Source organism: Carassius carassius, chromosome 6 (genome assembly GCF_963082965.1).
Source record: "Carassius carassius chromosome 6, fCarCar2.1, whole genome shotgun sequence".
NCBI lineage: Eukaryota > Metazoa > Chordata > Actinopteri > Cypriniformes > Cyprinidae > Carassius > Carassius carassius.
Window position 1 is genome coordinate 8,653,004 of NC_081760.1, and position 10,049 is coordinate 8,663,052.

Consider the following 10,049-nt stretch of genomic DNA (forward strand, 5'->3'; position numbering starts at 1 on the left):
TTACTAGTTGCACCGTACCGGAAATAGGTACGTCTTTCAAAAGTTCCGATGGTGCTACATCTTATCACCGCCTACATTATTGTGTGCCTACAGCGGTAATCAATTTCAATGGATAAATTATAACACATTTGTTGAGATGGGAACAATTTGCTTTTGTATATTGCTGAAATACATATTCAAACACATTTCCTTAAAGCGTCATGGATAATCAAATAGAAACGGTAAGTTACACTTAGGGCTGATCATTCATGCTAGTTAGCTGTTACATTTTGTTCCATGCAAAGCTTATTTTATTTTGCAAACAAAACATGTTTAAAACTATTAGGATACATGTATTTTTAATTATCGGGACATATAGATATTCAGAATTCATATGGGACAGATAAGCAGAACCCCTTACAAAAGATCTTCATGTTAACCATAGTTTCTGCCTTAATATTACTGCCGTTTTTACTTCTGTAATACGCAGTAAATGCTACTAACACTCGTATAAATCGTAGAATAAGGTGACTAGCGTTTAGAAAGCTTTCTGGCATTTTTGAAATTTGTTTTGACAGTAGTGGTTACCACAGTGGTATTCTCCTAACATTATTTAGAAGTTGAGCATGCAGGAATTCAGCTTCACATTTAGTAAACAACGAACTCCTTTTAGTTAAAAACCCTGCTCATTCCAGTCAAACTAGTTCAATGTATGAATGACTCTTTCTTCTTTTTGCTCCCCAGGCTCTGTGCTGCTCAGACAGCATTTCCCAGACCTCTGTCTCTATCTCAGACTTCTCAGATGAGATTTTACTGAATATTTTGCGATTCATACCAAGCCATGACCTGATGCTCAATGTGAGTCAAGTGTGCCAGAAACTTCAAACTCTCTGTCTGGACAAGAGCTTGAGAGCCCATGTACACCTGCATAAAGAATACACAGTAAGCCTGAAAAACACACTTACTGTCTCTCATGAACTATAAAGTATTTCTGCATCTATGTAAGGGGTTTTTAATGCTTAAATTTGAGGTTACAGAACTGGCTTTTGAAATCTGGATTTTAATACTGTAATAGTGTAAATTTAGTCTTGGGTTGTTTTTTATTTCTGTGTTATTCAGCACTTTGGTCAGCCTTATTTGCTGTTTTTAAATGTGCTTTATAAATTAATTTAACTTGAAACCTTTTTTTTTTTTCTTCTTCAGCTGCCAACATTCTTACTGGCTCAATACACACACACACACACACACATTTACTTGGTTATCTAAATAGAGACATTACACAAACTTTTTTTCAAAGGGATGTACCCAAAGGGAGGTTTTTGGAGATTTTGTTAGCTCACTTTTAGGTATAAATTTGACCCCAAAATATGGATAAGTAGGTATACACACACACACACACACACACAAATCATACATCAATGTTTTTTTTTTTTAGATAATTTAAATGTATAATATTTTTTTCTAATTAAAATGTATAATTTGTGTTTATTTATTAATTATTTGCAACAGTTATAGATGATAATAAATAATTATTATGCAAGAAATTAACTTTTTCACACATAATGTAACTTATTTAATCAAATGCCTGAGAAAAATTTGCAATAATTGCTAGGAAGTATAGTGTTATTATAATTCAAGTGTAAAGTCCAAGACTCCATAAGTTCATAAATACTTTTTCTGGAAAATAATGGCATACATGGCATTTTTATCCCATTTGTGTGCCACCAATATCATTCATCGATCAATTCTTGTAATTTGAAACAAAACTTCTTCTTTATTAGCCAATTAGATAATTTTACTTCTCTGATAGGTTTTAAAAATGTACACACAGAATTTGCAACTAAATGGTTAACTATTCAAGGCCTGAAAACCTTAACTTTGCTTTGCTTCCTGTTCACAGGCAAATGACGATGCTGTGAAGCGGCTCTTGAAGAACTTTTCCAGTGACATCCAGACTTTAAACCTGAGTGGCTGCTACTGGTTGGCCGGCTCTACAGTGGATCAGGTCTCCCGCTGTAAGGCTCTGGTCAGCCTTGACCTTTCAGGCTGTCGATTGACTTCAGTTCGCCTCTCGCATCTGCTGACCTCTCTTCGTTCTCTTCGCTCACTGGCATTGGATGTGGGCCCGGGGTTTGACCTCCATCAAATGAGCGCCGAGGGAAAGGCTGCTTTGGCACGCCTGCAGGAGCTCAAGCAGACATTGTTGACTCCCTCATACGGTGTTGTGCCATGCTGCAGTGCTCTACGCCGCCTGCACCTCTATCTAGAATCCAGCGAGGGTTGGAGAGAAGCGGGTGGATGCGCGCAGCTGATGGTGGGCCAGAGCAGCGTGCCACACTATCAGAACCTGCGTTGGTTTTCCGCACGACTGGCACCTGGTGAAGTGAATCGCACTTTGTTGGCACTCTACTTGGCTGTTTTCAGTATGAGAGTCCCGGAGGGTCTTATGGGACTGGTACTGTCTGTGCCAGGCCCCGCGCCACCAAGGCCGGTTGCAATGACGGCATTAATGGAGAGCATGGCGTCAACGGTGGGAAACACTGTTAGTGCTCTGCAGCTTCCACGTACATGGTTGGATGGTGCTATACTTGGGCGGGTCTTGGCGCATGGCTGCCCTACTTACCTAAATGTCTCACGTTGTTCATCCCCAGGGTTCAACCCTCTACATGTGCTCCTTAGTGCGGGTCGTGACCTCACGCCCCTACAGAGTCTCAACCTGCGCGGCTGTGGCCGAGGGCCTCTCGCCGAGAGCTGTGGGAAGGGTGAGGAGGAGATGGATGCAGAGAGCCTCAAATCACTTACTGAATGTTGCCCGCATCTTATTCATCTTAACTTATCTGCCACGCACTACCACCATGCTCTTCCCGCTGGGCAGGATGGACACTTGTGTGGTGCTTTAGGGCGTCTCACTGCCTTGTGCTCCTTGGCACTTCCAGTGTGTGCCTTGGCACAATCCCCTCCAGCACCTGTGAACCCCCAAGACTCCAATACAGACCACTCCTCAAGGTCACTACTTCTCGGCCTTAAAAAGAGCAGCCGCATTGGTGTGCCCACATATCGCACCGCAACAGAGGTTACTGTGGGTCAGGGTGAAGAGCGGCAAGATAGAGGCTTGTGCATTCAGCCACTGCTTCAAGGTTGCCCGCATCTAGTGGAGCTGGAGCTGATTGGTGCAGGATTTTCCTCTGCCATGCCACGGAATGAGCCGGCCATCCGCAAGGACCCTGCCGCGTGCCCCTGGTCCTACAACGTCGGAGACAGTGAGTTAGCTGCTTTAGGAGGGATGAAATTTTTGCGCAAGCTTACCCTCGCTCACTTACCGGGAGTCCTGAAGGGGACAGGACTGATCAAGCTGGTTCAGGGGTGCAAGGACCTTTCTTTGTTATCGCTGGCAAATCTTGGATCTTTAAAGACCATGAACTACACGCATGCGCTGCTGGAGGCTCTTTCCTACTGTACACAACTCAGGGACTTAAGGTAAATACACACGCAACTGCACACTCCATGAACAAAATGTAGTCGACAATCTAAGTGTTGACTATTTGCTAAATATTAATTTATCTATGACATTTCACTAGCCATGCCATAAAATCCTTTCATGTTAGCACTGTAGCTCACCTGTAGGGGGCAGCACCATAACGCCAGAGTTGTTGTACTATATAATATTAAGTTATATTTTGTATAATTTTTTTTTAGGGAGGGGGGATTTTACAGTTATATAGTTATTTTACCCTTGTATATCAGCTGTGCATTTCGCTGAATATGGCCCATCAACCATTATGTTTTGTTTTATGTTAAGTATTGTGCTAAAAGTTGCAAACACATGGTAGAAGTTTCATCAAAGTTTCATTCATTTCATATGATGAAAAAATATGATACCTTAAGCCCTTTTTGAACAAAAATTGCTTATGGGGACACAAATTACATGAGTTAGTCTGTAGTTTTATTCCTGTCTGAATTTTTCTCCTAGTAAAGAAGTAAATAAATAAATAAAATGACATTTAAAGTATGTATTATATGTATTTGTATAAATTAGGGCATGCAGAACTATGCAGGATGGTGAAATTTCTAATATATTATTAATAAATCATTAATTGATTAAATTAATTAATTTGTTCACTACATTTATACATCACTGTTTGTATATGTGTAAAACTGCAGGCTGGAGCAGCCGTACTTTAATGCGAATGCTGCGTTTTTTGAAGCACTCGGTCAGTGTCACCAGCTGCAGCGTGTGTGTTTCGTTTCTCGACATGGGACCTTCCAGCCTGCCGCTGTGGTGTCCTTCATGCAGAGCTGCACTGATGTCATCATGTGCCACATGTTCATGGGTGGTACCCTGGTGGCTTGTAAAACACTGCAGAAATCCCTGTTGGACAGGTTCGTTAGTTTGAAAGAATTCTTAATAATAAAGACTAATTTCACCAAGTGGCCTGGTGTATGTCAAATATTTACTTGTTTTTTTCTCTTCCTCCTGCAGTTTTTCAATAACTCGTCCAGCTCTTAGTGTGGTGATTTACCCTTTACTGCACGAGGACCTGGCCAATGTGATCAGAGGTATGCCACTTTGCCACCTGGACGAGATCACACTTTTCAAAAGCCGTGTTGCTGAAGAGCCTATAAAACAGTGACTGTGACCCAGGCGAAATCAGAAAATGGAAATCATGTGGTGGTCACCTGTGCTTGACCTGTGCTCTTTTGTGAGAGAGAAGTCAGAATTATGCATTGGAGGGGATTTTCCTTTTGTTTATGTTAAACATATATAAGCAGTCTGGTGAAAGGATTCCAGAAAAAAACAAAAAACATTTGTTTTCACTTAAAAGATCATTCAGTTAAAAGGACAATCACAACTATTAATAAGGTCATCATTTCCCATTAAAGAGGTGGTATAAACAAGCTCTTTACCAGTTTGAAATGTCACCTTCGGATATGTGCCAAAATAAAACCTTGTTCATATCTTCATGCTTTGTGTTCACTGAGATATTCTCTGTCTTTTAGTTTGAGATGCTATAGCCACACTTTAGGCTTGTGCTTGTGTCTGAACTTAATGAGCAGTTCCTTTTTTACAACCACTTTGTTTGTCTGTCCGTTGTTTCTCACTCGTAATAGAAGAGCGAGAGTTCATTAGAGAATTTGAGATGTCTGATTTGTGAACAAATTGTTCTTTTAAATCACCATTTCAATGAATAGGTTAACGTGGTTCACAAAACTGGTCTCAGTGAGTTTCTTCTCTCATGAACACATCAAGGAAAGTGAATTGTAATTTGCTGACAGGTGTCTTGATTGTTTAGAGTCTCAAATTAACTTTTGATATAATTCCTTTAAGTCTTACAAATAAAGCATTCACAGATTAATATTCTTAAATATTATGAAATTTTAGATCACAAAATCAATTGATCACCTTATCATTTTTCAATAACGTTGCTATTTGAGTTCACATTGTGATGAGTTCAAATAATTTTATTGTAATGTGGTCGTTTTGTGTAGAGTTTTTCCAAAAACATTGAGAAAATTGGAATGTGTGTGGGATAAAAGTAAAAAGTGTTTATTAAGGAATGAATTAATGGTTTTGGGAAATTTGACCAACTAAATCAACTATAGTGTTAGTAATTGAAAAAAAAAAACTAGCGTTTTGATATATTATAGTTTTTAGAATAAATGCCATATCAAACAATTTGTGAATATTCAAGTATTCACTGTATCACTGGCTGTCGTATTTATCATATAAAATACTGAATCTCTGATCACGAAACTTTACATGAAAATGGTGGGAAAAGGTTTTCTTCTAATTGCGAGACCATAACACTGATAAATGTTGGATGTTGATTACTGCTTGTGTCTACAGATGTTTTTTTGAATGTGGTGAAGATCTCAGCAGATCAATTGGAGGTTGTCTCATTACAGCGAGATCATGAGTGGTATAACATAGACCTGCTCATCGGTTAAAGAGCAGACACAGTGCTACTGTACGTACTCCTCTGCACACGCCTAGTCATGCTGGCTGAACACTGGCCAAAAGAGCACTGCAGTTGTCCAGACTTCAAATTACATGATGGGAATTAGCGTTTTTTCCTGTTGTTTTTAAGCGCAAACCTGCACGATCAGGTATTTTATTCTTTATTTTTTAGTGGTTTAATATGAGATTCCAGTATTATATTAATTCCATTGTTTAATTACTAAACTGAAGGTGTTATGCTGTTTACATTGTCACATTATATTCTCTTCATTGAATAGGTTACTTGCTCTTTGATTGCATTGCTATAAATTTTGAGGTAAGTACAGTTATGCTATTTATATGATTTAAATATTTAAGTATTGTGGCTCTCGATCTTGCAGAGGACTTCATCTCTCAGCCTCTTCATCATGATGCTGTTTCTTCACGTGCTGATGTTGTCTCTTCTCTCCGGTGTTTCTGCCAGAGTTGTGCAGAATTTTGAGATTGAATGTGGTTAATTTTTTGCAAATGGAAAATCACCAACAACATTTTCTGAACCCCAGTAGAGGCAGATCTGCCAAACTCTTAAGTAATGTTCTTTATGCCACATTTTATGGCAAGATTCCCTTGTACTCAGCCTACAAGTTTGAAGGGTTAAAGAGCTGCACAAGACAAGACAAGTGGTACATTGAACCTAAAGTAGGTAAGATACTACTCTAATTCTCATAAAAGTTGTATCATTTAGTTTTTTTGTATTTTTTTTTTCTCTTGTGGTGTGGATGGAGTCATTTCAAATGTACTGAAAACACTAACATATTTGTTGTTTATCCTCTTAAAATAACTAAAATATTTTTTAAATGTATTATTTTCCTCGTATATGTGTGCCACACTTACTGGCATCCTATCATATAATACTTTGTGCTTATTCCTTTTTGCTATGATAACAACTCTTAGTCTTCTTTTACACTGTCATAAGTTTAAAGAAAAAATAATATAGGATCTGAAAGCTTTTCAACTTGCATAATATCTCTAGATCCATCAGACAACTGAGGTCCACACATCTCTAGTAAAATGCCATTGATACATTCTTCAAAATAAGGGATTCCAGATCATATGACCAGATCATAGTGAATTGGTGGGTTTTTGTTAAATGTGAGCCAAAATCATCACAATTAAAAGAACGAAAGACTTAAACTACTTCAGTCTGTGTGCATTGGAATTTATTTAATACATGAGTTTCACAATCTGAGTTACTGAAATAAGTGAACTTTTCCACGACATTCTAATTAATTGAGAAGCACCTGTATACATTACAAAGCTGAATAGCAGAAAGGGCTGTAAAAAGTGTGGTAGTGATGAATTTGTAATATATTTTGCTGGGATGGAGAACAACAATAGATTTGGACTAAAAATGTTTGCTGTACCTCAGCTATAGTGTCTGTGTCAGCTAATGTGAACTGTCCTTAAAGGGTTAGTTCACCCAAAAATCAAAATTATGTCATTAATGACTCACCCTCATGTCGTTCCAAACCCGTAAGACCTCCATTTATCTTCAGAACACAGTTTAAGATATTTTAGATTTAGTCCGAGAGCTCCCAGTCCCTCCATTGAAGCTGTGTGTACGGTATACTGTCCATGTCCAGAAAGGTAAGAAAAACATCATCAGAGTAGTCCATGTGACATCAGAGGTTCAGTTAGAATTTTTTGAAGCATCAAAGAAAAACATTTTTGTATTCAGCATTGTCTTCTCTTCCGTGCCTGTTGTGAGAGAGAGTTCAAAACACTGCAGTTTAGTGATATACGGTATGCGAACAAATCATTCGATATAACCGGATCTTCTTGAACCAGTTCACCGAATCGAACTGAATCGTTTGAAATGGTTTGCATCTCCAATATTAATCCATTAATCCAGAAAGAGAACGAGTCGAGTCGAGTCGAGAACGAGTTGATCTTTCATTCGTTATCTGGCTCGGCTCGGTGTTCATCTCTCTCTTCACAGCAGTTCAGTCAGTGTACTGTTTGAGTAAATGAATTACTCCGGGATATTGGTTTGTTTTAACTCAGAGGGAGTGTCAGCCACGTTAAAAAAGTTAACAGCTTAAGTCATTTGTGGATTAATGTTTATTGGAGACGCGAACCGTTTCAAACGATTCAGTTCGATTTGGTGAACTGGTTCAAAAAGATCCGGTTACATCGAATGATTCGTTCGCGAACCGTATATCACAAACTGCAGTGTTTTGAACTCTCACACAGAACTCTCTTACAGACACGGAAGAGAAGACAATGCTGAATAAAGTCATAGTTTTTCCTATTTTTGGACCAAAATGTATTTTCGATGTTTCAAAAAATTCTAACTGACCCTCTGATGTCACATGGACTATTTTGTTGATGTTATTATTACCTTTCTGGACATGGAGAGTATACCATGCACTAGGGATGCACGATATGGAGAAAAAAAATTACATTGCGATATTTTATTTTTCTAATTTAATTTTTTCTTACAAACAAAAATGGGTAGTGCACACTTACATTCTAATTTTAAATGATTTAAACATCAGAGTAATATTTAAATTAGAGTACATTATTTGTTTGTAACTTTAGGATATGGTTTGAATTGTTAACATATTAACTAACATGAACTTACCATGAGCAATACTTTTGTTACTATATTTATTAATCTTTGTTTATCTTAGTTTATAAAAACACAGCTGTTCATTGTTTGGTAATGTTACTTCACAGTGCATTAACTATGTTAACAAATACTGTACAACTTTTGATTTCAACAATGAATGCTATAGCCTAAATGTTTAAATTAACTATGTTGTAGAAATGCAGTTTAGTAATAGTAAATGTTATATAATGTAGTAAATAAATTGAATAAATAGAACATTTTTGTAAAGTGTTACAGATTTTTTTTATACACCAATTCAGACGTCTCGTGAGTTCAGTGTTGGACAGGTCAGTTGTTTAAACCATTCATTAAATTGAATCAGTTCAAATGAATCATTAGTTCGCAAATCAGACGTGTACCGCACGTGTTGTATAGTTATCTCTGCAGTTAGGATATCGCACAAGATTTGACAACACAGAAAACATTTCATCACTGGATAGATTTTTTTTTTTTTGACACCATCGTGTCAATTGATTTTGATTAATATGCGCGAGGGAGAGAGAGCAAGACAGCGCTCGTGTTGTTTGAAGACAGTGAAGATGAGCGTGCATGCATGGCCGGGGCTCTCTTTCGCGCTCTCTCTCTCTCTCTCTCTCTCTCTCTGCTCGTTCTTATATGCGCTCTGTTAAACTGACAGGATTTAAAAACACATGCAAATGATAAACTTTCACTCTATGATGGTTAAGCTGTGCAATTAATCCGCGAATCACATTCGTCAAGGGCCGGGGAGCAGCTGGCCCGTACAGTTAATGAATAACGGATCAACTACGACAGCCTACATCGCACATCCTGCGATGTGACTATCGCGGATTCGTACATCGCGATATCGATGCTTAAACGACACATTGTGCAGCCTTACCGTGCACACAGTTTCAATGGAGGGAACGAGACCTCTCAGACTAAATCTAAAATATCTTAAACTGTGTCCCAAAGATGAACGAAGGTCTCACGGGTTTGGAACGACATGAGGGTGAGTTATTAATGACATAATTTAGATTTTTGGGTGAACTAACCCTTTAAGGTCATGTTTTCAATTGATTCACAATTGCAGCTTGATGATAATAATGGACCACCAAACATGAAATTGGACTTGAAATCCATCAAGCTCTCAATGACGACAATAAGAACCCAGGCTTTGACAGAGGTTATCTGGCACCAGTCTACCAGGCAGAATTACAGAGCTGTAGAGAGGAAACAGAGGAAACTAGAACAACAAATTGCAATATTTCTGAATAGTGAATGTAAATTATATACCGTTTACATTGTGATAGGGGTGGTACCAGGTACTAATAACACAAACAATACAGTAAATGTGCCAGTCATTTCTGGACTGCATACTGCTGCTTAGACAACAATAAGAAATGTCAGTTCTCAAAAGGGTTTATTGGAGAGAATAAGAACATTCCTCCCAAAGAAGAAACTGTGAATGATTTAAAAAAGGAATTGGCAAAGCTTTATAATGCT

General features: G+C 38.1%; 1 protein-coding gene across 4 annotated transcripts; it reads left to right on the top strand.

Moving 5' to 3' along the window:
- Positions 1–36: 36 nt before the first annotated feature.
- Positions 37–4,738, top strand: LOC132142346 (F-box/LRR-repeat protein 18-like). Of its 4 annotated transcripts, XM_059552145.1 has the most exons (6): positions 37–221; positions 724–921; positions 1,880–2,543; positions 2,631–3,456; positions 4,141–4,359; positions 4,460–4,738. In XM_059552145.1, exons 1-6 carry the CDS (start codon positions 201–203, stop codon positions 4,608–4,610), a joined length of 2,079 nt encoding a protein of 692 aa, XP_059408128.1. In that variant the 5' UTR covers positions 37–200; the 3' UTR covers positions 4,611–4,738. The 4 variants fall into 4 exon arrangements, 3 of the variants coding, with proteins under 3 accessions (XP_059408128.1, XP_059408127.1, XP_059408129.1); XR_009434045.1 differs by having other exon boundaries at positions 1,880–3,456; positions 4,185–4,359; positions 4,460–4,596; XM_059552144.1 differs by having other exon boundaries at positions 1,880–3,456.
- Positions 4,739–10,049: the final 5,311 nt, after the last annotated feature.